Consider the following 27,279-nt stretch of genomic DNA (forward strand, 5'->3'; position numbering starts at 1 on the left):
ACTGACCCATTTTGCTCCAAAATCAAATCAGCCTGATTTAATTTTATAAGCCAGTCATGGAAAGAGAATCTGTCCCATGACTCCAAAGCATTCTGTTTGTAGCTCTGCTATAATTACAGACAAATGCATCTAATCTTCCCATCATGTGTTCTGAGTTACAGGATTCCTTTTTTTTTTTTTTCTGCACTTGATAATCTTGTTATCTGGCTATACTGGATCATTTAATTATTCCCCAAAATAGAGATCTTCAGAAAAATCTCAGAAAAAGTGATTTGGTGTTTCCAAATCAAGTCACAACTGGGGTGTTTACTCAGAAATTAGTCATTTTCAGAGCTTTGAGATTGCTGTTTTTCTTAAGGGGTCTCATCTGCCTCCTAAGGCTATTAAAGTCTTCCCACAAATAACCTGAGGGAGTAACATAAACTCCGGAGAAATGGACTATGTAGGTATCCTCAGAAACCTACAAGCCCAGGACTCCTTCACAATGAGCATGGCTGAACTCTCCGATATTAACTTCCAAATGTCTAGCTATATTCAATTCATTAACTCCATAAACATTGCCTGGGCATCCACCATGTGTCAAATAATATGACAAGTATTGGGAATACAAAAATGAATAGTGCACAGTCCCGATCTGAGAAAGTAAACAGTCTCTAAATTTGATCATCAGAAGCCCTGAAATTTAATTTTACTAGCTCTGCCACCTATTAACTGCTACCTTTAAGCAAGTCACTTCGTTTAGCTAAGCCTTATTTTACTATAAACCAGTAGCATTAAGATGACTTCCCTATAAGGCATGAAATTTCGTAAGATTAATAGGTTATTTGGGATGAATGACATATGTGGTCATTCAGTGTTCTCTTTCCCTCCCTTATTCATGTCTGTCCCCTTTGAATCTTTACCTTTAAAGGCTGAAGAAGACACAATTTCTTAGTTGAAATAGTGTCTTCTTCAGCCTTTCCCAAAATCCGAGCATGCACATTTTGTTCCATTTTTCCCTGGGCCATTTTTACTTTCACTGTATCATTTGTTTTTAGGTAAGTGGACATAACACGCTCGGTCAGAAATATGAAAAGTCCTACAGCTTGTACAAGACGAGGTCAGAGTGTAAGAAAGCCTTTATGTTGGGTTTCTAATAAACTTTCTGATGATACCCAACATTTTTTAACCTTTCACAATCTTTTTAGGTTTTGTCTATGACGACATACAGAACTGGTGTCTTTTTTTCCTTTCATTTTTCTTTACTGGGTGATCCTGTGATAAAATCATTTCCCTTGGATGTGTTTTCTTACACTTAGTCACATTAAAACTCCTCTGCCACTTTTCTGCCCACGTCCATATCTTCTTTCAGCTTACCCCTAATCAGCTTGGCATTTTAATCCCTGAAAGAGCTGAATGCCATCTGCAAACTTGGCAGTTTCCCCTGTACTCTCTTCCATATCATTTGTATGAATGTTAACTAAGACACCATGCAGCTTGCTTTCTACCTAAGAAGTGCCTCACTTGTAGGGCATTTGATTGAACAGCTTAATCACTGAATTAATGATATTAAGGAGTAGCCACAGAACTCTTTATCCAGAAAAGTGTTCACTTATTCCTGTTGGTTGCTTCTTATTCCTAAACCAGTTATTCATAACAGACATTTCTCCACACATTGAAAGAAAGTTTTATGGTTCATGAATTAGAAAGCAAGTCTAGATTAAAGTTAAGAACCCCTTTACCAATGTCGAGGCCCTACCTGACTAATATAGATCTCATTTATGTCTCTGTTCCAGAACATCTTTAGTAAAAGTCTTATACCACTTTCTATGACTTCATTAAATCCTTTTTGCTAATATCTTTTAAAATAACTGTCATTTTCCAGCCAGCTACAAAGTTCTGAGGCCTAATCAATCAAAGGATCAATTGAGTTGTCAGATGATTGCTGTGTAGTAGCTATCAGTTTGTTATGTACCAGTAAAACCAAATCCTGAAATCTGGTTACTGCACCAGCTTCCCAAATGATCTCAAATGATCTCTAGTTTAATCCTTCCAATCTTTCCCACATTCCAGCTAAGATGGTCTCTCAGATTTTAGGCACAACTGATCATGTCACCCTCTACTTAATATTTTTTATGGTATTCTGGAGACAGTTGGGGAAATTTTAATATAGACTCAGTAAAGATGTTTAAAATTACTATTAATTATTAAATAATAAGTATTATAAAGTCATTACTCTAAGATAGGCAGATTCATAGATGGAAAGTAGATTAGAGGTTACCAGGGACTGGACCATGGGTAAGATGGGTGCTTATTGCATAATGGCTACAGAGTTTCTGTTTTGGAGGATGAAAAAGTTTTGGAAGTAGTGGTGATGATTGCACAACAATGTGAATGTATCTAATGCCATTGAATTTTAGACTTAAAATGGTAAATTTTTTTATATATATTATGTTAGATTAAAAAAATAAACTGGGCGCCTGGGTGGCTCAGTGGGTTAAACCGCTGCCTTCGGCTCAGGTCATGATCTCAGGGTCCTGGGATCGAGTCCCGCATCAGGCTCTTTGCTCAGCGGGGAGTCTGCTTCCTCCTCTCTCTCTCTCTGCCTGCCTCTCTGCCTACTTGTGATCTCTCTCTGTCAAATAAATAAATAAAATCTTTAAAAAAAAAATAAACCAACAGCAGTTAGAGATAGTACTTAAAATTTTATAGAAGAATAACATAATATTTGGGGTTTGTTTTAAAATGCTCAGACAATAGTCTCAACAACAGTGATGGCGATAGATGAAAAATATTGGCAAAATGTTGGTAACTATCGCAGGTAGTTTTTTCACAATAAAAAGTGTTTAAAAAAATCTTTTGGAAGCTAGATATTAAGTCCCAACTATTCACCCTGACATCTGAACCCTTTGCCAGTTCAATGCTTCCCTTTCTTGGGACCTGCAGCTCCCACTGCCCAGCCTGTTGTGTCCTTCCCTGCAGTGTTCTGTGCTCAAGTAGCCTCTGTTGCTTTACACTCAGCCATTCAATTCTGCTTCTTCTTCTCATGTGGCAAATTCCTATTCATTCTTTAAGACCCAGCTCCTTAAGCAAGAGAACTTCCTCCTTTGAGCTCCTAAAGTTCCTGATTTATAATCCTGCTACAGTTTATTCCCTGTATTTACACATACACCTTTTATTCATGCTTCTGTTCTCCACTAACCTTACGAGCTTCTTGAAGGTACAGAAAACTTACTTTTCACTGTACATGTTTCTGATCTACATGAAACTTGTGTTGTTTTAGTTGTGTGCTTTAAATATTTTTTAAAGAAAAATTGAAAGGTGGGACTGTGAATATTAGTTATAAATCTTAAGAGTTGCAAGGGACCTTAGTAATAACCCGTATTGGTAGTGAATAGCATTCTCCTTTTCTAGAATGTGCTTTCTCTACTTGGCAACTGTAATGAGTTTCTACAGTTCTAGCACTTACCATTGGATACTCAGTAAATTGTTGCTGAATTTACTGACAAGTCACAACGTTTCTTTCTAGATATTGCAAAAAGCTAAGTATCGAGCTTGGGGTGTATGAGCACACACTTTCTAGGAGAAACAATGGATTTTCAGGCATCTTTGTCAAAGTGGCAAATAAGCCCCTGGAGGGATATTCCTGGGCCGGTGGGGTTGGTGCCTCTTCAGAGGGCTAAGCGGTGAGCTGGGACCACAGCATGTACGTAGTATACATCTTGCCAGTGGGTGGCGGCAGGCCCTCACAAACTCGCCTCAAGACCAGCAGGCCTAATTTTACCATTGGGTGGGAAATAGGAATCCTCTAGTATTCCTAGCTTACTTTCTAACTTCTTGATGCCTAAAGATGCTTGATTGAAGGAACGAGGCCAGTAAGACAGTGAGTGCCAGAAACAGCACCATCTTAAAGATAAGTATCCAGACCAGTGCCAGGCATTTACTAGGTGCTAGACTGGTTCCAGAGCTCTAAGAATGCTTGTTAGTGCCTTCATATTCTACCTTGAGTTTTGATTTTTATACAAACTTCAGGCACCTAGAGAGGATTTACAGTGTAAGCTGTTTTTAGGTTCTTTAGTTCCAGTGTGGATGGAGACTGAGAACCAGTTATCACATGACATCCTCGGATGTCCACATGTGAGAAGAGAGGTTAGGCCTGCAGAGACAGGCTCAGTCTGCTCAGTCCTGAAGGTGGCTCTTCTGATTTTCTACATTTGTTCAGCCAAAACCATCACTCCTAACATCTCCAGTCAATAAGCAAGCCTTGATTGTGAATCTAGGAAAGTAAATAGCTCAGTGACAGAGTTGGAAATTTATAGATACAATTTTGTATAGGCATTAGCTCAGATCACATAACCTGACAACAGGACAAAATTGTTATTTAAAATCTAAAATGTTCTGGAAAATCCAGGGCTCACATATGGGTGGTCTTTACTCCAAGCATTATTACATATTTCAGTTGTGTGAGGCTGAGAGTGGGAGAGGGGCGTCCCAGATTATTGGACAACTGAGTCTGAAAGTTGGTATCAGATGATGATGCTATGAGCATCATGAGTGAACAATATCATGAGTGGACAATAAATGGGATTAAAGTTCAGAAGGGGAGAGGCTATGTTGGCTGTGATAATCATAAAACAGTAATAATACCTGGTACATAAATGTTTGTTGCATTTTCCTAATAGTACTTCATGTTTGCATAGCATCTCAGAGTTTCCAGAACACTTTCATGTCAGTTATTTTCATCTGGCTTTATTAAGTATTCGCAACAACCTGTGACTAAGGTATTTATAAATGAGCTAAAATACATAAAATACTTAGAATAGTGGCTAGTGCATAGTGAATGCTTGCTATTAGTATTACAATTATTATTAACCTTATTTTATACAGAGGAAACGAAGGCTGAGAGAGGTAATTACTTGCCCAAAGTCACACAGTTGAAAAGTGACAGAACTATGCCTGAACCCAACTCCACTGGCTCCTATTTCTAGACCTTTCTCCATTATCCCATGCATAAAACAGGAAGATTTCAAGTTGGGCTTGCCCAAGTTTTGCGGGAGCCTTAGAAGAGAAGTGTTTGAAATTGTGGTGCTCAGCCTCACAAGCCCTAGTTGGATAGGAATTGGTGAGTATATTCGTTGCCTTGAGTAAGAAGAGTTAAATCTAGAAGCCTCTACTCATTTTAGCAATAAGGTGAGATGGTTCATTGCCTGGCCCATCAAGGAAGCTGTAAGCCATTAAACTCACATAGATCCTCAGCTGCTAGGCTTGTTAAGAAATGTTACAATAGGGGGAAATTGACAACACAGGCACCATAGATATTTTTAGTCTGTGCTTTAAGGATGTACATCTTGGGTTCTGTTTAGGATTGAGCAAAGAAGGTGAATTGGGGCTGATTTGACACGACCGCCAGTCAGAATGTCCTTCTCTGTGTCCAGTTTATGCAAGAAACTGTGGGGATTAGGGCAAGGGAGAAGGGAACTAAGGGAGAGGAAGTCATTTTCCCAAACTTTCAAACACTGAGAAAGAGTGCTGTATTTTCCTTACTGGGGGGGAGTGGAGGTGGGCAGTGTGGCAATATAAGTAAGAACTGTAACTGTGTCTGTTCCTTGAACCAGCAATTCTCCAATAAATTGTTTATCTTTCTAATATACAACATTGTGACTATAGTTAATAATACTATATTGTATACTTGAAATTTTCTAAGAAAATAGATCTTCTATGTTCTCACCACACACACATAAAATATAACTATGCAAGTTGATAGATGTGTTAACTAACCTGAGTGTGGTAATCCCATTTCACAAAATACAGGTATATTAAGTAATCATGATGCACACTTTAAATATATACAGTTTTGTCAATTATATCTCAGTATATTTGGAAAAGGTAAGTTATTTATCCCATGGATGTATTCTTTTTTTCCTATGGAGATATATATACATTTATTTATTTCTTTATTTATTTTTAAAGATTTTATTTCTTTATTTGAGAGAGAGAGAGAGAGCACAAGCAGGGGGAGCAGCCGAGGGAGAGGGAGAAACAAGATCCCTCCTGAGCAGGGAGCCCGATATGGGACTCCATCCCAGGACCTCATTATCTAACCCAAAGGCAGATGCTTAACCAGCTGAGCTACCTAGGCACCCCGGATATATATATTTTTAAGATTTATTTGTTTGTTTTAGAGAAGAGAGGAAGGGGCAGAGGGAGAGAGAAAGAGGACTCCATACTCACCATGGAGCCCAGTGTGGGTCTCGATCTCAGGACCCCAAGATCGTGACCTGAGCCGAAACCAAGAATCAAATACTTAACTGACTGTACCACTCAGGATTCCCTCCTATGGATATGTTCTTAAATGTTAGCCATTATTGCGCTGTTTATAATGGTAAAAACAACCCAAAAACTGGAAATCTAAGTACTTACCAATATATATGATGAAATTACTGTATGACGTTCAAATGCAATTTTATGCAACTATTAAAAAGAAAGAAGTCCATCAGTATATGCTGAAAGCATATTACTAAGATGTATTTTTGAGTGCAATAAAAATCAAGATTCAAAAAGAAGAGTTTATGTAGCATGATGCTACATGTATGTGTGAAGCATATATGTGTGCAGACATTTTCCCCACACTGGAAGGATAGGCCTGCAACTGATAATGGGGATTATATGTGATGAAAAAGAAATGGGAAAAGAGAAACTTATTTTTTATCTTATTCTTTTGTATACTTTTGAAGGTAGATTGATTGATTTCACCATATGACATACTTTTTTTTTTTTTTTTTTTTTAAATTTAAGCCACTTGCCTAAGATCACAGAGCCAGGGACAGATACTTCTAGGATCCCAGACTATGATTTCAGAGCCCTGTGATTCACAGCTCTCCTGGATTCTAACACGATGCCTCCAAATAGTGCTCTCTTAGTGTCAGGAGGTACTTTGGTCACTTGCTTATAAGTCACACAATTTTTCATGAAAATACCTGGAACCTAAATTTCTAAGGGCTAGAGCTAGGAAAATATGCTCATTCTCCAGAAGAAGGCTCTGTGCCCCATCTGCCTGCCATCTTCAGCTCGTTTTCCATAAGATTGTGCTCAGCCAACAGAGGTCAGTGACCTGGAGTCAGGAAACACAGACTAAGATATTCAACAGGACAAATTACCTTAAGGAAAAGGCATTAAGATCATTGGAGAGGTGGGGGCAGGGAGAAGGCATGCAAACAGTATCATTAGCCAACTTGGTCAATGGGCAGGTGCAGGAAGTGGCAGATAAATCCAGCCAGAATCTATAAATATACCTTAATATCAGTGTTGTAAACTCACAAAATAAGTGAGTGAATTAAAATACTTGGCAAAACATAAGCATCTAGTTGTAAACTTTTAGTTCTAAGCTTAGCTCCTATGAACTTTTCTGTGGCTTGGGCATATTATTTCCCTGCTCAGGCTTTCAGTTCCCCCATTGGTCAAACGAACATTGCTGTCCGCCCTGGCTGCTTCAGTAAGGCAAGGAATGTGCTTTGAAAGTGCAAGGTATCATATAGAATGAGAGGTTATTGTTAATGTCTCTGAGACTTACCTCATAGAACAAAAGCTATTTTGACAGGAAGATAGGAGGAGGCATCAGAATAGCATTGCTGGTGGTAAGGTAGACACACCTCATCAATTCAAGAAAAGAACCTCCAGGGTCATTTACTCCATTTCTCCTTTTTATTGTCCTGGATAAAGGCCTTCAGAGTTTAAGATCTGCAGAGCAGTGATAGTGGCATGTGTAGATTATCATTTAAGTCCATAAGTCAGTTAGAACAGTAGCCAAAGGGATGGGATACAGTACAGGTGGAGGGGTTTGCTGAGCTATAAATGTTGAACACAGTTCTGGAAGCAAGCTGATGAAGCTTAGCGAGTTATTGGGGCAAAGGTTGGGGACTAGGCTTCAGTGATCCAGCTCCAGGATGGCTGAATGCCTCTGAGGAACAATTTGAGGGTGGCCAGGGACTTGGATAGGACAAATGACAACTTCCTAGAACGGACTGTTCCAGCAGAGAGGAAAGGAAATAGCCTGGCCTCATCCTGGGTAATTCACAGGAACCAGGATAGGAAGTATTTGTAGTAGAACTAGTGCTCACAACATCAAGTCCCTTTTGAGCAGAAGAAGGAAAATGGGGGGGAAAAACATGCAATGCAGCACACATGACAAGTCAGTTTTCGTAATGGTGGGAGTGAAGATGGAGAGAATGAATCAGCAGAGAGGGATGACTGTACAGCCCCAGGATCACTGGATTCAGACTTGGGTGTGAATACTGTCTCTGCCACTAAGTTATCATTTGACTGTGAATTACACTATTTTTCTCCTCTGAGTCTTGGTTTCCTCATCTCAAAAATGAAGACCTTTCTCCCTATATCATAAATTGTTATTAGGATTAAATAAGATGTTCTTGAAAGCAACTTGCACACAATTCCTAGAGTATTATGCCCAATAAATGTTAGTTTATCCCTTTATTTTGAGAGGGTCTTTTGGAAACCTCCAGTGTAGCATACTAATTTGAAATTTCAAGCTCTGGGAAAGAACAACCTCGCTAACAGGTATAGCGTAGAAAGGCCCTTTATTCACATGGAGAACTAGCCTAAGTGGATAGGTAAGAAAATCTTTTGGGGGGGTAGGGTGGGGAGGGCGATATTAAGGGAAGGTAGGAATGAATATCAATATAAGTATAAGCACATCCACTTACAAGGAACTCTGAAGTCCCTGATGCTTTGTGAGACTCCTTTAGATCCATGAGAAGATAGGAAGATAATAAGTACTCTGTAACCTGGCCTGACTAGTTTTCTTGACTGAAATTCAGAAATACAGAATAGGTTTTGTGTTCAATTATAGTAGCTTTCCTCAGCCTCCTACCTTTTAAAATTTCTTTTCTGGTATAATTAATGCTCTGTCATTCACTGTCCTTTAATCCTTACTTTGTTGGTTATACCTGCCTTTTAAACTATTAATTGCCTCAAATACTTTTTGGAGGTATAGATATGAAGAGGTAAAACGATAACAGTTTCTTTAAAAACTAAAATTCCAAGGGTAGAACCCACCTAGAAAATCAGAGTGATCGGGAAGATAAGGAAAGTATAAAGATGTATGGTACTAACTTGGTCTTTACCAGAAATCATATTGGGAAAATTCCTACTTCTGGACTTCTTTTGTAGCCCAATGACAAAGTAGGATATTATAGAATCCCAAAACCTAGGAGTGAAAAAGTGCATTGGGTTATTTTATGGATGGGTAAACTGAGTAAAGGAGAGACCATGGTTTGCTTGAGGCTCTCTCACAATAATCTATTAGTTGAGTTTAGAGTCCAACCCTATCCCAGGTCTCTTGACTCTCATTCTGGGGTTCTGTCTGCTGTAGTCCTCTTTTTTATAATAGTAAATTTCCGATCTCAGACACATCTACAATACTAATTTGTGCGTTTTTTGTTTTGTTTTGGTTTGGTGTGGTTTGGTTTGGTTTGGTTTCTGTTTTGTTTTTGTTTTTGTTTTCATTTTCCAGGGCCAAGTGCTTCCGGGGTAAAAAAGTCCTTGGAGATTATGACATCAAAGTGGAACAGGTAATTACCCTGAAGCCCAGAGTTACATCTGCGTCATCATTATTCTCTCTTGACATCCCAAAGTGAATCATCTAATCTTCAGAGTGGAGTACAGTGTTTGTCAGTGGATTCCAGGCCCTCTCTCCCCTCTCCCCACCTGTTCCCTGGGGCTTTTCTCTTTTTGAGGTATGACCATGAAGGCTGCCTTTCAACTTCCCTGACTTCTTTTCGTGGTGCTGGTGTCTATAAAGTAGTGAACTCTGGTAGTGTGTTCTCAGGCTGAGGAAAACCTTAGGAGAATATCTTCCTGGGACAGTAACCACACCTCCATATTGTTGATGGCATGATATTTCTGGGTTGGCACATGTCTGCCCTTCAGTTGTGCAGCCTCCCATGCTCCCTACTTTGGGTGTGAAGCTACACTTCTGAGAGAATTAAAACACACACACACACACACACAGACACACACACACACACACACACACGCCCCTGTTTTTAATGTAATGAAGTCCTGAAAGCCCCCTTTCCCTTTTTTAAAATCTTCCTCTACCCTTTGCTTCATGATAGAGATTAAGTCCATTTGGGTGGAGAGGGGGATGTCCAGTTTAAACAATGCATATGCTTTCTATGTAATTATAGAAGTTAATCATCATTCTTTACAGAGTACTTTCTTACCCATTATTGTATTCAGTTCTTAGAACAGCTTGTTGGATAGTCAAGGTTGATTAAAAATTATTCCTATTTTATAGATGAAAGAAATTGTCCCCACACCCCCCACCCCAACCCCAGGAGGACAAGTGATTTGCCTAAAGTCCATGGAGCTAACTGGGGGCAGAGCAGAAGTAAGACCCAGTTGCCTAAACTAAAATCTAGTGTTTTTATGTTGAAACTGACAGAGGGCATGCTGCTCCAGTTTGCATTCCTACTCTATAGAAAGGCAGCCCAGAGTTGTCAGAAGACCTGAGCTTTGCTCCTGTCTCTGCCAAGAATAAATTTGTTTTTGTCCAGAAAGTCACTTAACTGCTTCTTTTGTAAATGGGGAGAATTATCTCTGTCCTTCCTGCCCCACAGAGTTGCTATGAAAGTGAGATGAAATCAGATTGTGAAAATGCTTTGGGAAACTGAATAAATGTTTGGTGGGAGGGCTGCTACTATTCTGCGGAGAACTTGGCAAAGCCAGGACTATGGACTTATTTCCCTAAAGTTATTTTTATTTATTTTTAATTTTTTTTTTTTTTTTTTTTACAATTGAGTAAAAACACATAACATGAACTCTACCCTCTTAATCCCCTACTATTATTTTCCAGGCAGAATTTTCAGAGCTTAACCTGGTGGCCCATGCAGATGGGACCTATGCTGTGGATATGCAGGTCCTTCGGAATGGCACAAAAGTTGTCCGGTAAGGTCCTTTCTGTCCTCAGGGTCACTGTCACTGTCTTCAGAGTTATTTTCTGGTTTGCATAGGTGGTTTCAAAGTCAAGTGTTAGAGTGGAATGGCAGTGCCATGTATATAGTATAGAAGTTAATGATGTATGCTATGTAGCAGTGGTAGAGGAAGGCAGAGAATATCAGCTCCTGCTCTCAGGGGTCTCTTAGTCCAATGGTAGACAAAGGACTCAGGACTCATTTAGAGGTAACTGGATTACTATCAGAGGGGTTCTAGGATTCCAGCTCCACTTCTACCAGTGTTATTTTTGTGCTTTTATCTCTGCATATATTTTCCCAGGAAAAGAGGATTCCGTTGCTTAAAAAGAAAGTTTGAAAACCTCTGATCTAGTTCAACCTCCTACTTTACATTCATTTGCTTAGATTCACTCAGTGAGTTGGTCACAGAGCCTTGTTTTTGTTTATTTATTTTTTTTAGTGTTAATATTAATATTAATTTTTTTCAGAGCCTTGTGTTTCTATGTGAATTCTCTTAACTCCCAACCCTGTACTCTTCTATGTTCCTCAGTCCTGGGAATTCATAAGTCTGATGGGAAAGTCTAGGTTGGAAGGGACATAAGATAGAAGAAAATTTGCAGTTACAGGGCACAAACATGCCAGGTGGTATGCTGGGTAACTTACAGATGTGGCCAAATTTAATAAAACAGTTCTGTGAGGGAGGTAACAAGAATTCCAGATGAGGGAAAATGGCTTCCACAGTGTCAATTTTCCCATGGGCTCAGCATGGTGTCAGGTTTTCAAATACAGAATCTTGTGCCAGGAAGAATCTTTACTTCAACCTCTTCCCTATGTTAACCTACAGCATCCTGACACTGAGGTCTCCGACATCTGGTAAGAACTGGCTCAGTGACAAGGAAGGCAAAGCTCAGGTGTCTGGAATCTAACAATAGGAAATGTAAACTCATTCATCCTAGAGATGAGGAGGACAGAAAAATAGAAATCCGGCCAGTGGGGAGAGAGTTCAAGAGAGAATAATGGGCCCCTCCAACTGCAGGTAGAGTGAGTCATAGGGATGCGTACACACAAGGATGTGGTGAGAGAAAGGTCCATAGCAGGGTGCCAGGAGGGATCTGGCAAAACTAAGGCAGGTCCTTCCAGGTATGCGTGTAGGAACTTAAGAGCTGGCCAGTGTAGGAAATCTAGGGTTCAGTTCCTATAACTGGCATTTAAGGTTTGATCTCAAGAATACAGATGGAGTCAGTTTCCCAGAACTGGGGCACAGGGAGATCAGAGCAGCTCCAGCACATGCCATAATGACTTGATGCTACATTCCTTGAGTTACTGAGAAGGGCTTCTTCCACCCCCACTTCAAAAGACTGATCTCTGAGCCCAGGTGGTACTGGAGCTGTAGATGGGGGGGGGTTGAATGTGTGCCTGGGCAGAGAACCAGGTGGGTCATTGCATATGGTGTGAAACTGGCAGGCTCCAGAGCCTTGAGGGAGAATGCTGCTACAGAACTGACTCTTTGGGAAGGTGGGGTTCCCTTGGAGTCAGGGCATGAAGATAGAGCAGCTGAGGAGCTTTGCTGGCTAGAGGGGAAACACAGGGAGCCTTCCCATGCATGGGAACATTCTGTACTCCCAGTGCTTCCTGTAGCCATTGCTCAACCTCAGTTCTTCAAAAAATATTTGCACCCCTCCCTAGTGTACACTTTGGAAGAATAACACTGAAGTTTGGCATGTGTTCTCAGCCAGCCAGGACCCTTGCTCTTCTGGGGGCCTGAAGAGGGCATTGCCTATTTTAAGGAGCAAGTTTAAGGAATCAGAATAGGACACTGAGTTCAGGGATCTCTGTGGCAGGGTGGTGAAGTCAGGCAAATATGTCTTCAAAGTCTACTGGGGCACTCTTTGTTGGAGCATAAACGCTGAAGCCACAAGGAGCTTCTCTTTTATTGCCCCATAGGGACCAGGTAAATTCTTGTTCATTTAAGTTGTAAGGGTATGAAAGTGTTTCTTTTTCCCCTCCTGAGGGAATTTGTACCTTAGAAAAAGACAATGCTCAATCCAGAGGAATAAGGGAACTTCAGACATCTCTTTAAATCTCCTTTAAGAGCTGCCATAACTTCCTATTCCATAGAATATTAAAACGAGGGGCTTACATCAGGTGACCCTTAATATCCCTTCTCTGTCTAGGGCTTTGGAAATAGGAGACAAGATGAGGGGCTGGTTTATGGGAAACTTGCCTCTACATTTTTACCAGGTCCTTCCGGCCAGACTTTGTGCTTATCCGGCAGCATGCATTCGGCATGGCAGAGAATGAGGACTTCCGTCACCTTGTCATTGGCATGCAGTACGCAGGCCTCCCCAGCATCAACTCGCTGGAATCCATTTACAACTTCTGTGACAAGCCATGGGTGGTGAGTGAGGCTCCCTTCCCCCCAGGTAAAAAGGTGGGATCCAGGTCCTGTATCTCCCAGTCCCACAGGAGGGACCACTGGCAATCAAGTTGCACTAGGCACAACTGAGAGGATGTGAGAGGAGCTTCAGATGGGACCTGGGGAAGGGTGGGCTCTCGCAATAAAACATTATCTTCAAGGGCTGGGCTGCCTTTGATGTAGAGTGGACCTTTGACTCACAACAAAGTCACACAAAGATTCTCTAAAGAAGTCCTTATAGATCTGCAAGCTGTGCCCTCAAGCCATAGATGTAAGAATAAAAATACCTGATTCTTGCCTCTCAGTGGTCTATTGGAAACGCCTGAGGCAGGTGGGGACCCAACTCCTATAACGGCTCTCCAGGCAGCCCTCTTAGAAGGAAATACCTGCTCCCAATCACATCCTCTTCCTCTTGTTTTTCAAAAATCACTTCAGCTATCACACTGGCTTGCCAAGGGCCACTGTGAAGTTCTCAAACCCAAGCCTCTATACCACCCAGGGAGTTGGAGGGGAGGCTTTTTAACCAGATGGACCCATCACCTTTGCTCTTGGTCTCTTCCTCACACCTGAACTCACAGTTTTCCCGTTCCCTTGGAAACCAGGGAGATCTGAGAGTGTAAGAGAAAGACCAGTGAATGAGGAGTCAGGGGGAGCTGCTGTGGTTGAGGAGGGAGGGTTGGGTTCCTGATCACCACTTATGCAGATACCTCTGGCCTGAGGCACGTAAGAATCCTAGGATTTTGCAGAAACAAGCTAAAAGAGTTGTATGATTTAAATGTGAAGGCATTATTTGAGGCCTTTACCAAGTTTCTTTTCTAGGGACTTCCCTTTTCCCCCTAGTTTCACAACTTTCCCTACTGCACATAAGCCCTAGCCCTTTTCTTCCCTTTCCTTCCCTGCCCTTTCAATACCTGCTAGAATTTGTCTACCTCATAGCCACACAGGATGATTCTGCTATTGCTAATTTATTTCTTCTAAGTAAATTTTTCTGTGTCTGGTTTCTTTGTCAACTAGGGATGGATAATAGTAGTACCTGTCACCAGTTTGCCAGCCTGGTTGTTATAGTCCCCTAGTATTTAGGATCTCTTAAAGAAAATAGTCCCCTCCTTTATGTTCCAAAACTATGCCAGAAGCCAGGGTGGGAGGATCAGAGAGCCTATGCCTAGGGCTTTGCCCCTCCTGGGATCTGGGATCTGGTGAGGGTTCACATTCTCACCCATTCACAATCCAGCACATTGCCTTTGGCATCACATGAGAACAGCAAGGCTCCCTGGCCAGACACCAAGTTCTCCCTTCATTTTCATTAAGCAGCTGCTACACTAATGACATTTTATATATTGTTCTCTACTTGTTAATGGAAGTGAACAAATTTGGTGACCATGAAGGGAGGGTTCCTCTGAGATGATGACTTTTGTTCATATTCTCTTTCTTTATTGTGACTGTTCTTGGTGTGAGGAGAGACCTCAGTTGGGTGGTTAAGGTTCTATCTACCTTGTGTCTCTGAGCACATCTGCTATTATATATTGGTCAGGGCAGGCTGTGCCCTGGGATTTTGGAAGCAGAAGTGGCCCTATCAATGAAGGTAATATTCTAGAGAAAGTAAGAATGCCACCATTCCATATTGCTGCAAATTTATCTAAAAATCCTATCACTCCATCTGGGTATTTTAGAGACAGAGGCACAGGAGTTGAATTAAAGCATTTATTTCCAGGAGGGCCAAGGATAACATATTAAACTCAAGACTGATTCTGAAATCTCATTTCTTCCAAGAAGTCTTTCCTGATTCAATGAAGAAATGGTGATAATGAACATTATCTTCCTATTCATTGCCAACACCACCCCCAGCTCCTAAATCCATTCTTTTGTCTATGCATAGAGGAAATAACCCTTATCAGATATTACATTTGTTTAATTGGTAACTGTGTACTTGTGACTTAATCTAAGTTTCCAAGGAGGCAGGGGTTAGATGCCAAGCCCAGTACCTTGAGCAGACAGGGACTGCTGGAGATAAAGTGGAGTAGGGTAGGGTGAGCTCCCAGGGACCTAACTAGTGTCTGGGAACTGGCTGCCATTTTAGTCTTGCTGTCCCAGGACTCTGGGATTTTGCCGTGGGCCTTCCTGGCATCGCTGTGGTGTCTGTGTAACTCTCCCACATGCTGGAAAGATAAGGCCCCACATGCCTTGGTGCCATGCCAGGGCGTGGGTTGCAGCAGGACAGAGGTTGTTAGGCAGAGCTGGCATCAGCTTGCTGGTGATGCTGGAGAGCCTTGGGAGCTCAGGCAGATATCCAGAGGCAGAACAGGAATCCAAGGTGGCCAAGGTGGGCAGGCAGGACTTAAAGGTCAGATGGGGTGATGGAGAGAATCAGAGAAGGCAAAAAAGGTCTGAGGGGTTTGTCTTGACAGTCAAAGCAAGTTGAAAAACTAAAGAATGGCAAGGACAGCAAGGTACAGTGAAACATGCAATGGGGCAAGACGTGACCTACCTGGTTGCTGTCCTAGTGCAGTCCCAATTCCAGGCATGATCTGGTAACCTATGCTGTCCTTTGCTTTTCTAGCCTCTGTATCCTCATATGTAAAATGAGATGTCTGGTCTAGAGACTCTCTAAAGTCTCTCAATAATAAAATCTTCAGGGTTCAAGAGTCTCTGAATCATACTTTTCTGTTTTATAGGAGACTCTCAAGATCTATAGTCACCAGCTGTGTCACAAATGGGAGTGACTCAGAAATTCCAACATTTTCCAGCATTTCAAAAATAATGAAATTCTGTCCCTGACAACAAAAGGATCACAATATATGATCACTTAAAGTGCAGTTTGATAATGGAGTTTGGGAGGATATATAATAAAATGATATTCCTTTATGGTAAAAATTTTGAGGAACTGATCAAACTTACTCCTTTCATTTTATTTATGAAGAAAATGAGGCCTGGAGAGGAGAAATCATTTGCTCAAGGACACCTAGCGAGTTCAAGGCAGAACAAGAACCCAAAGACTCTAACCCAGTTTTCTAACAACCCAGTTCTAAGTTTCTGCTCCTCCCCCCACACTCCCCTGTCCCCACCGGCTCTTGTACCAACATCCCTTATTGAGAATAGGAGCTAGGCTTTTGAAAAATGTTCTAGCTTTCCTTTCTCTGATAAATAGAAGGCAAGTTTGATCTGGCAACTTTTCCTTCTAGCAGTTCCAGATATCAGTGGTTTCAAGTGTAAACTAACCTAAGTAGCACTACAGGGAAGATGCTGGATTACCCCTGCTGCCAGTGCACTGGAGGTGTGTGGGTGGGTGTGTGTTTGAATGGATTGAGCAGAAAAGTCCTATGTGTTTCCTACAGGAAGAGCATGGTCTCTGCAGAGTCTGAAAGGCAGCAGGAAGAGTTATAGGTTGGAAATAAAGGGGCCTGACTATGATCCCACCTCAACTATTATGTGACGTTGGGCAAGTGATCTCTCTGGGTTTCAGTTTCTTCACTTATAAAATGTGGGGACAGGGAACTCCAGGGGGTGCTAGATGTTTGCCTGAGGCTTTTCAACCCTCAGACTGTAAGTATGTGTATCTCACCTCTTCATAGAGTTGTTCTGGATTCTCCTAGGTAAAGGATCCAGAATTCAGTTCTTAGATGAGTAATAAGTCCTAGAGTGTCTAGGTCTGTCTATCCTGCATACCATGAGCATCAATATTTTCCTAAAGAACAGCTTTATTCATGACCCCTGCTCCAATTCTTATGACTCCATACTGTCTGCAGAAAACAGCTACCATTCCTTTCTTAGAATTGGAACTTTCAAGACTTGTCCCCATGTTACCTATCTAGCTTTATCAATTGTCATCTCTAGAGATCATGTATTTAAAGTTAGAGATCTAAATTTCAATCCCAGCTTCACCTTTTTGTAGTTCTGTGACTTCAGGCAACTATTCTACCATCTCTGAGCTTCATATGTAAAATAAAGATGATAAAATACCTAGTTCATCAATTTGATATGGGGAATGAATGAAATACTGTAAAATTGTATAGATAATGAATGAATGTTAATGCTCCCTTCCCCAACTAATGCATATGTTCTTTTTTTTTTGCTGCTTTATTTTTTTAATTTAATTTTATTAAATTTTTAAAATAATGATTAAAAATCAATTTATTTTTTAAAATTTAATTTAATTTTATTTGCAGTGTTTTCAAAATTCATTGTTTATGTACCACACCCAGTGCATATGTTCTTTAAAAACAAGAATTGTACATTTTTTATATCCTCAGTGTTTTGTTCAAAGTCCCCAACAGAGCAAATGCTCAGTAAATATTTGTTTGATAGATTGATGTTTGTCTAAAGCAGTGTCTAGATAAGCTGAATCATTTGCTTCTCTTTTGCAGTTTGCCCAGCTGGTGGCCATCTACAAGACATTGGGAGGAGAAAAGTTCCCACTCATTGAGCAGACATACTACCCCAACCATAAAGAGATGGTAGGTGATTGAGTGGGGACTTTAGTTCCTCTGCTGTTTACATTCTGAGCCACATGGGGATTATGGGGCCCTAAAGAGGGCCTCAGCATTTCAACCCCAGACACTCTGTTGGGATTAAACTATGGGGCTAGAGCAGCTGAATTTTAATTGATAACCCCTTGTTTCCAAAGTCTGGAGACCAAATCGCTAGGAGTAGAAATTTGGGCATTTTATCAAGTTGAGAAACTAATAAATCTGTGTATCAACAATCAGAGGATCCTCCTGTTTGGGGTTCTAGCCCTGGCCCTGCCACATATCACTGGACTAGTTAGATTCCCTGTGTGTGAGTTTCTCAATAGGAAAGTTCAATGGCATAATTATTCCTGACCAGGATATCTAATATGGTACTTATAAAAAGTAAGTGAGATTAGGTGATAGCCTTCTGGAAAAGTGTGAAGTACAACTCAGATGTAAGATGTTGTTCCTATAATTATTCACCAGCCCCTTCCATTCCTCTGGCTTCCTCAAGATTGACTGGGTTAACACTATGCCTTCTCTGAGGCCATGCTAGGATGTCAGAAGGAACAGAGAGATGGCATGGTTGGTGGTGAGGAGGCTACAACTAATGTTTTTTCTTTATGACCACCTCTTGCTCAACTCCCTTCTTCCTCTCTGTCCCTACATTCTCTGCCCCAGGCCTGCATGGTCAGTTGGTGATCCTGCTTAACCCACCAATGGAGACTTTCTGCCATAGCATTCCAGTGTCATACTGTGGGACAGAGAGCCCTGCTCCAAAAAGGATCTCCATTGGAACCATTTCTGTGAATCAAGAACCTTCATTTGACATATTGGTCATAACCCTGCTTATTAGCAAACTACACACAAAAGATGAATAGTAAACTTGAGCCTTGAAAAGAACTACCTTATTCATCTTTGCCAGGGAGAGGCTCTGGAAATTTAAGCCCTCATCCTTCATAAATCCTTGAGATGAACATATGAGCTTTCTCTTTCAGGGCAAGCCAGGAAGCCTTGCAGAATCTAAGGAACCCTAAGGGCTCAGTACTTAGAGTTCTAAGTACTCTAATACACAGTGGTGGAGGGGAGTGAACTTTAGGGCAGACAGGGAGCAAAGCTGGCTTTTTTCCTGCCATAAAGTCTAGCAGGGCTGACCAGTGAGAACAGTTGTAACAGTTGCAAAATATGTTCCCCACCTACCATTTTTCTCCCCCAAGTGTCTTTGTGTTATTTCTCTCATGTCCTCTGTCCTAAAATTGGCCCTTGAGAAAGAACCTCCTAAGATCTCTCTGAGGTGTCAAAAGCTAAAGGGGAATTTCATCTCTACAAGAGAAAGGCTTTTTTGGCTTAAAAAAAAATTCTGAATTAGGAATAAAGACCTTAGTAATCTAGTAGAGAAGACTTTAAGAAATTGAGGAGAAGCTTTATGGACATCAGTTGAGGACATTAAAGATAGTTGACCTGGAGAGACAATACCTAAGTCTATTCTTGTCCAAAGAGTTATGTTAACTGGACCAGATTCTCTGCTAGGAATGGTATAGAGGAGATTATAGCATGTAGAATGAGGTTAAGCCATTGCAGGTCTCACAGTGAGTGACTGTATTCCCCCAAGTGTCTCCCCAAACAGAAAAAAGTATATGAGAGGATTAGGATGCGTAGGGACATGAGTAAAGGACATAAAGCCATAGTGGGTTGTTCATTTCATTCCTCCAAATCAGCTTGTTTCTGATTCTGTCAGCCCACCTTCTGGAATTGTACATCACAGTGCTACATTATCTCATATGTATAATAATCACCATTTCTCCCCTATCAGATCAGTTAAGGGAATAGTTCTGGCTTTCTCCTGGGGAGAAAAGGGAACAGTTCTGGCTTTCAAAAACAAACTAAGCCAAAATCAAAACTTTCAGTAACAGGTTTCTGTTACTAGCTAGCCTAAAAGGGTTTGGGACACAGGGGAGATGGGCTGAAGGCTGGCTAGAAAAGTGATGTTATTTTCTGTGGCCCTTGACAGGTGCTGGGCTGTCATTTGGACCCAAGCTGTAATATGCCCCATCCCTATCCTAGCACTAGCCAGACCATCCACTTGGTACTTTCCATTGGCTGGCAGTGATGAGGCAGATGGTGATAGCCAGAGCTCCACAGGGAAGGAGAAATGGCTTGGGCTTCAGGATGCTTGAAGGAGTGTGATGGTCACTGGCCCCTATTAGGGCTGTATGATGTCAACAAACTCCTTCCTGAGGGGCAGGCGGCCCTGGTACCAGCTGCAGGTGCCATCAGCATGCTTCATGCAGACATAATGCTGGGCCTGGTACCCATAGAGCTTCCGTTCCAACAGCCAGTCTGTCCAGAGGCACTCGTTGGGAGCTGAGATGGTACAGGGCACTGTATAGCAGGTGGTAATCTAGAGTCATAGCCACACAACATCAACGTGAGTATGGTGTCCTTTTTCCATTATTGCCTTTCAGACTCCTACATATCATTACAACCCAGCTCAAATGCCCCTGACTCCTGAAGCCTTTCCTAGTCCCTAAACTTCCTTCTGAGTTCCCTTTCCCCATCTCCTAATATACAGTATTGCCTCTCAAATGATATCTCTTGAGTCAGACAGGCCTGAGGTCATTGGTCCATCACTGACCTTGAGCAGATCACTTCTTACAGCATTGATTTCTTCACCTTAAAATGGAAATCTTAACTCTTCATAAATTTGTTATAAAGACTAAATTAAATATTTTAAGGAAATACATCATTACAGGGCCTGGCAAAAAGTAGACTCTCTCTAAACAGTAGCTATGTTATCTCGTTCTTTATATGATAGCCAAAATGTAAGTACTTTGAGATCATGAACTATGGGCCATGTTGCTTTTCCATCCCCAACTTAATACAGTGCCTGATCCATGGCAGATTTCAAATATAGTACAATAAGTGAATAAATGCATCCACAAAGGAAGGAATATGGCTGCAAGTCTCAAGACCCTTCCCTCAGCCCCAAAAGACCTTGCAAATGGATATTCCCTTACTTGGCAGCCACAGTTCAGATGGTAGTGGTGATTCAGACTTTCTCTCTGCAAAAGGGACAGGTTCTCCCAAGGTTCGATGTAGTTGCACAGATGGATGAAGACTTTTCCATCACTGAGGACCTGACCTTCAGGGGTAATGGAGGAAAACCTAGCATGAGGAATTTGCTCATGGAGCTCCAGGAGCCCAGGTCCGCAAAGAGACCAGAACTACAATTTCTTCAATGGCTTCTTGGTGGCAGTGGTGACATGGGGCTCAATGAAAGAACCAGGAAAACCTTTACAATTTTTATATCAAAGATATTAACAGATTATGTTTGTATGAGAGAATTGTGGGATGAAGGTCTTTTCCTTTAGTGGTGTAGAGAGAAAAACATGGACTTTAAAGTCAGACTGTGGACACAACTGCCTTCTTTTCTCTCATTTACAGCCATGTGACCTTAAGAAGGTCACATAACTTCTCAGCTCAAAGTATGAAAGTAGTAAGTTGTTGTCAGGATTAAATGAGAGAATGTCTGTAAAGTTCCCAGCACAGCTTGGGCCCACAGAAGGTTCCATAAATAATAGGTCCCTTACTTTTTCCAACCCTTCCCAGTATCTACATAGCCTGGTATCCTGCCCCATTGATACCTATCTTGGTGAGTCTCTCCTCTTCCCCATAGGAAAGTGTCCCCTCTTTACTTATCAAAGTCTTTCCTAACTTCCAAAGGCCCTTTTCAGTACCACAGTGTCCTCAGAGCCATCTCTGACCCCCTAGCCCACACTTCTCTTAGAACCTTAGTCACTCAATTATTCACTGAGCAACTACTACGACTTGGTACCCAGAAATTCAGAAATAAATATGACAGAATCTCTTCCCCCAAGGAGCTTAATAACCAGTAGGGCAGATAGGTAAGTAGGCAAAAATTATACTGTTGTGTGATTATGTATAAGATGCAGTATAAGAATGAACAAGGCACAATTATCTACATCTGTGGAAGGGGTGTGGGGCAAGGAAGGTGTCTCAGAGGAGCTGATGCTTGTATTGGTCTTTGAAAGGGTGGATAGGAGTTCCCCTGTGAGACAAATGAGGGAAAGGACTTCTGAACATAGGGACTACCCTGTGCAGGGTGGAGGGGCACAGCCCAGCAGAACACTTTCTGCAACTGCAAGTAGTTTAGTTCAGCACTGGGGGATATGAAGAGTTGGGAGCTGTTATCCACACTTGGCTGAAGATAAAGCTGGCGAGGTCAGCAGTGTTCTGGTTACAGGGGCTTTCAACATTAGACAAAAGAGCTTGTGTCTTCTCCTAGAGAGCATGGGCACCACTGATGACTTCTCAGTAGACTTGTGTTTTTTTTTGTTTATCCCCACTCACAGTTAAGACTTGATGTTTTTGAGGGCAAAGAACATATCTCCTCCTCCCCTGATGCACCACGGTGCTGGCAGAGGGCTAGGCATACAGAGTGAATGAGGTAGCCTTGTCTGCTAATCCTGGGACATGAAGGGCTCAGTGACATGCTCTGCCTCTGTCTCTCCCAACCATAGGCTCCCAGATCAACATAATTCTACATCCTTAGGTCTGGCAAGCCCCTACCAGTGTGACTTCTAATAGCTATGATTTCTCAAGAGCCAAGCTTGGACCTTGAGCTCTTTGAGGACTGTGACTTGTCACTGAGTCTCCATCCTCCTGCCCAAGGCCTGGCAGTGAGTAGGTGGTCTTTATTGCTGAATGGATGGACAGATGGTGGAAATTCCTTCTGTTATCCCCACCTGCTGTGTTGTTGTTGTTGTTGTTTTTCCTTGCCTTCTTTCCAAATATTTTTCTTCTTTTAGGGGCAATTTAGGTCGCACTTACAGAGTGAAGCTTCCCTAATTGTTTACAATCACACACTTACCCCTTTCCCCTGAACTTCAAAATAATTTAATATTGCATTCATTCACTTATGTAGTCATAATCTTGTGTGGTTTCTTAAGTGTCCTGTCCCAACCAATGGAGTATGAAGGCCTGCCTGGGCCCAAGTTCATAGAGACTTGTGAGACTTGTTAGACTGAAGGCTCCTGTTAGGGCCTGTGCTTTACTATACCCCCAGTATATGACCTGTGATGTGATTTAGCAGAGTCTCATTATGAGCCAATATCATGACCTAATGTAGCTATCTAAAATTAATGCCACTGTGACTATAATGTGTGTGTTGGGGGGCAAGGTTGACATGCACAATCCTCATTTACTCTGTGAATCAAGACATCACCTGTAGTGTAGGGAGTTTAGGGACCTGTGCTAGGGGAGAGACAGGCTCTATCCCATTTGATAAGGTGGCCAGGCTAGGAAGGGGTCTGGGAACCATGGGCAGCAGACCTAGAGCTAGAGTGCCCATGTTTATGGTCCTTGGGCCTCTGAAGGATCATCATGGGCAGAGGGCAAAACTGAACCCACAAGGGACAGTTTCAGAGGAGTGGATTTTTGGTTCAAGATATCAAACTTACATCAATTAAAACTGTTTAAAAATGGGACCAGCTGCCTGAGCCTGGAAGAGCAGCCTGTCCTTAAAGTAGTGAAGCAGTGGCCAAGATCACTGTAACGAAGACTCTAGCATTGAAAGGAAGGTTACCACAGCTCCTCCCAACTCAGAGGCTGGCTCTTAGGAACGCAGCTATGTTTTCTGCCCAAGAAAATGCCACCTAGCTCAGCTTGCTGCCCAAGGACAGCCCTGGCTCCTTCTCTGTCCTAAGGAGGACAGAGACTATTAGGGTTGCTTGTTGGTCTTCAACTTACCAGTCAAAAGATATTGCTTCTGACTGTTAGCTTCTAGTTTCACACCACAGAGGGAGGAATCAAAAGGTGTATAGATATACTGAACATCCTTGAGTTTCTCAAACCCTTTAAACATCTGAAAGACAATAACAAAAGAAAAAGCAGTATGTTGGGTCAGTGAGTATACTTTATATCTTAACAGGGAAAAAAATCATTTCTCAATCTAAAAGAAATTAAGCAAAAATCTAGTAGGATTTGGTACACACAGATGGCCCAACTGGGTCATTTCTATCTTTAGAAAAATCTAAACCTTAGTTTAATTGGGTGGAATACCTCTAGTAGCCCCACGCACAGGCAGCTGTAGGAATGGATGGACACTAAGGCCTGTGGGCCCTGCTTGCAAACGTCAGCAACTTCCACTTCAGCGTCAATACCCCATGATCAATGAGCCAGGTTACCTGCCAACCAGCCCCCCTCCCAGTACACAGACCCCACTCCTCCCAACAGCCCAAGGAATTCGATGCCCTGTCCTGTTCCCCATGTACCTTTATCTGTTTGATTTCATACCGGATCATTTTTTGAGTGTCAGCAGGGTCTGTGCTAGCAGGAACTACCTTCTCACTGGAGATTTTGGCCCGAATGGCTGCATAAGAAGAGAAAAGAGGGGACCTTCAGCAACCTGTGGGAGGAGTTCATCTGGGATCTGGATGACCTGGACCCCTGGAGAATTTTATAGGGGAATTCTGGGTTTAGGTCTTGCTGGATTGTGAGGGAAAACGTGTGTAAAAGTGTGGACCTGGAAACTCATCCTCCACAATTGCTTGAAGTTTCAAACTCCTCAGGTGTACTGGATCCTATGATCTCTATACTTTACCTGCTCGATTTGAGAGTCTAATTCTCCATAGCTAGACTGCAGTGGGTTGGAGGTGGGCATCAGGGTAGAGGAAGGAGGGAGGAACCCCTTGAGGACAGTCAGTTTGCAGTTATCTACCTGTATAGCCTGAGGCCTCAAGAGAGCCTACCCAAAGCTGATATTGGTAAATGGTTATTGAATTAATACATATATTCTGACCCTATACAGAGGTAGTTTGTCTCTTGCCATTTTGGATGTTAATCAAAAACTGGTTATAAAATTCTTTCTATGTGCTTGGCCCAACAGTAGGTACTAGGTCCATAAACATAATTAAGATAAGGTCCCCCGTCCTGCAGAACTCTTGGTCTAGTAGAGAATACACTTACAAAGAATAACAGCACAGTATGCTGGGAGTACAAAAATTTTTGTTAGAGATACCATGGAAGCACCAAGAAGTCAGGAAATGTTCAAAGAAGAAAAGATACCTGAATAAGACCTTGAAGGATGAATAGGAGTCTGCAAGGAATTTAAGGAGAAGGGGAAGGTGCATTTCAGGCCGAGAAAAGATCAAGAACAAAAGGTTTTTGGTGGGGAGGGCAGTGCATGGAGTAAACATCAGTTATAGGCTTGGACACAGTGGGATGTTTATAATGAAAGCCCAGTCCTCTGGCTCCTGTCTCCCCCTCCCTGCATCCAGTAGTTCAGAATATCCAGCCCCTGGATAGCTCCCTGTGACTTCTTGTTTAAGTCCGGTAATTGCAGTAGGCAGAGGTGAGGGGGTCGCTATGGGGGTCCCTTTCATTTCCTTGCAAGTCAGCCAGGCTTTGCGCTTGCAAGGTTGCTATGGCACCAGCCCTGCCCGACCCATCAGCCCCAGTGGGAGGTAACTGGTGCAGCATTTGATCTCCCTTTCCCTCCAGACTCCAGGTCTATAGCTCACCTCAGCCCCATAGCAAACCCACACAACCACCCCCTGCTGTGGTCCTCTCCAGCCTCTGGACTCACCAAGCGCCGAGTGGCAGACGTGCTGCTGGGGGTGTGCAGGGGCACAGCTGCATGCCTCAACCATACCCGGTGGCCGCAGCAGTGCCAGCAGCCGCAGCAACAGCGCCCAGCTTGGTGCGGTCCGGGGGCTCCAGGGCATGACACTGCAAAGCCCTGACTGTGCCTGTGGGGACTGTCTGACCAAACCGGCCCTCCGGGGCTCATCCAGAACGTGTCGTGCCCCTGGCCCCAGGCTTTTTGAGGTGGACCTAGGGCCAATCCCGCCCAGATGGGCTCCTCCCTCCTTTGGCTATAGGCCACCCACGGCTGCAGGACCCACAGCCCTCCTGACTGGCAGGCTCAGTAAAAGGAAGAGGGAAGCCAGGAGAGAGGCCCCTAGTCTGTTTCCCTGCCTAAGCAATCGAGCCTTATAGAAGCAGAGTAAAAAACACTGGGAAAGAGAATGGTGTCAAGGCAGAAAGACAAGTGCAACAAAGATAAAGGCATGAGGGCAGAAAGATCGATAGGCTGTGATTCACACTGAAAGAACAAGAGTGAGGAGAGGCACAAACAGAAAGTGAGACAGGCAGAGTCAGAGAGAGGCAGACAGAATTACAACAGGCAAAAGAGACAGTGACAGAGAGGACGGACCCCTTGCTGAGCTCCACACTGGGAATGAGACAAGCTACTCAGGGCTTCTTTCAGCTGCAGGAAGTGTTTTCAATGCCCTATTTATGAGGCTCCAAAGCAACAGCAAACAGTAATGGAATAGGACAGAGAAAGTTGGGGTGTGTGTGTGTGTCTTGGCGCTGTCAGCTGGGGGGTGGGGAGAGATGTCAGAGAAAGCAGCCTGTGCTTTAGAAACTCTTTCCCATATCCAGAGCCTCAGACTCTGCAGATGGCTGAAGACAGTGCTCTTCGTGGGGGCTCAAAGCACAGGATATCGCATCACTTAGGGCAAACCTTCAAACACTGGTTCCTATCTCATATCATTAGTCACTGGACTGACTATACCTTGTCATAGAAGGTGGGACAGCTCAGAAAATAAAGAAGCAAGGCACATGGGGGTCACTGCAGCCAGAGCCTTGTCTGCTCTGTTTGACAGAGCATAGTGCTCCAAGTCTCCAAATACAAAGAAACCCAGGAGATTATTGTAGGATATTTCCACACAGTGCTGGACTAGAAGGTAGAAGGCTGGGTCCTGATTCTGTCACAAGGTAGCTTTGCAATTTTTGCCTCTCTGGGCCTCACTTTCTTCTCCATTAAATAGGCTTGAACGTGTTTCCAAGGCCCTTTGATGCTCTTTGTCCCAGCTTCAACTGGCCTCAGCCAGGAATATTGAATTCCTCCGGTCAGGTATTCCCAGCATCTGGTCACACCTCCGATTCCCACGGGAATCTGCCTTTTTATCAGAGTTAACTTCAGTTTTTTCAAAAGACATCTCATTTTGTTGTGGTAGTGATGTTTGAAAAGAAGGAAATTGAAAGAGAGCTGAGTCTGAGTTAGAAAGATGAGATTTGATGACCAAGTTGATTCTTCATATAACACCCGAACCAAAATAGAGCCTGATGTATTTATTATTGGACAGACCCCCAAAAGCATCCAGTCCAGTCTCTTCATTTGGCAAATGTGAAGACAAAGCCTCAGTGAGGTTAAGTGACTTACAAAAAGCTAATGGCTAAGACTAGAATGCAAGTCTGCTGACATAACAGTGTAGTGCTTCTTCCACTCCACCATAGTACTTCCTTCATCACCACTTTGTAACCAGTTGAAATGCTGCCTTTGGAAGGTAGTTCTTCTTTTAAGTTTCTATTGTCCCTCTGTTAAAATATGGCTACCTCAGGATAGAGTTTACACTCTTAATGGTGCCTTTACATGTTGAAT

The 27,279-nt window shown here is 42.5% G+C and overlaps 2 protein-coding genes across 3 annotated transcripts in view; one reads left to right on the forward strand and one right to left on the reverse strand.

Annotated features, from left to right (window-relative positions):
- The window catches only part of SYN2 (synapsin II), a 212,339-nt gene that overhangs the window by 153,222 nt on the left and 31,838 nt on the right, over window positions 1-27,279 (forward strand). The window contains exons 2-5 of the mRNA XM_059390346.1: window positions 9,509-9,566; window positions 10,853-10,944; window positions 13,191-13,347; window positions 17,727-17,816. Of these exons, the coding sequence (XP_059246329.1) occupies window positions 9,509-9,566; window positions 10,853-10,944; window positions 13,191-13,347; window positions 17,727-17,816 (397 nt within the window). The remainder of the gene's footprint in view (window positions 1-9,508; window positions 9,567-10,852; window positions 10,945-13,190; window positions 13,348-17,726; window positions 17,817-27,279) is intronic.
- TIMP4 (TIMP metallopeptidase inhibitor 4) lies at window positions 15,053-25,793 on the reverse strand. 2 transcript variants are annotated; one of them, XM_059390347.1, is made up of 5 exons: window positions 25,417-25,793; window positions 24,104-24,201; window positions 23,580-23,694; window positions 20,828-20,952; window positions 15,053-15,699 (listed from the first exon to the last, which is right to left on the reverse strand). In XM_059390347.1, exons 1-5 carry the CDS (start codon window positions 25,553-25,555, stop codon window positions 15,439-15,441), a joined length of 738 nt encoding a protein of 245 aa, XP_059246330.1. In that variant the 5' UTR covers window positions 25,556-25,793; the 3' UTR covers window positions 15,053-15,438. The 2 variants fall into 2 exon arrangements, with proteins under 2 accessions (XP_059246330.1, XP_059246331.1); XM_059390348.1 differs by lacking the exon at window positions 15,053-15,699 and adding an exon at window positions 17,824-20,211 and having other exon boundaries at window positions 25,417-25,789.

The sequence above is a fragment of the Mustela nigripes genome, chromosome 2 (assembly GCF_022355385.1).
Source record: "Mustela nigripes isolate SB6536 chromosome 2, MUSNIG.SB6536, whole genome shotgun sequence".
NCBI lineage: Eukaryota > Metazoa > Chordata > Mammalia > Carnivora > Mustelidae > Mustela > Mustela nigripes.

Coding starts and splice junctions, on each gene's coding strand:
- TIMP4 (XM_059390347.1), bottom strand. CDS start 25,555: ATGCCCTGGAGCCCCCGGACCGCACCAAGCTGGGCGCTGTTGCTGCGG. Junction 24,202..25,416: donor CGTCTGCCACTCGGCGCTTG/GTGAGTCCAGAG, acceptor CTTCTTATGCAG/CCATTCGGGCCAAAATCTCC. Junction 15,700..20,827: donor ATCTGAACTGTGGCTGCCAA/GTAAGGGAATAT, acceptor CTGACCTTTAAG/TCCTGCCTGCCCACCTTGGC.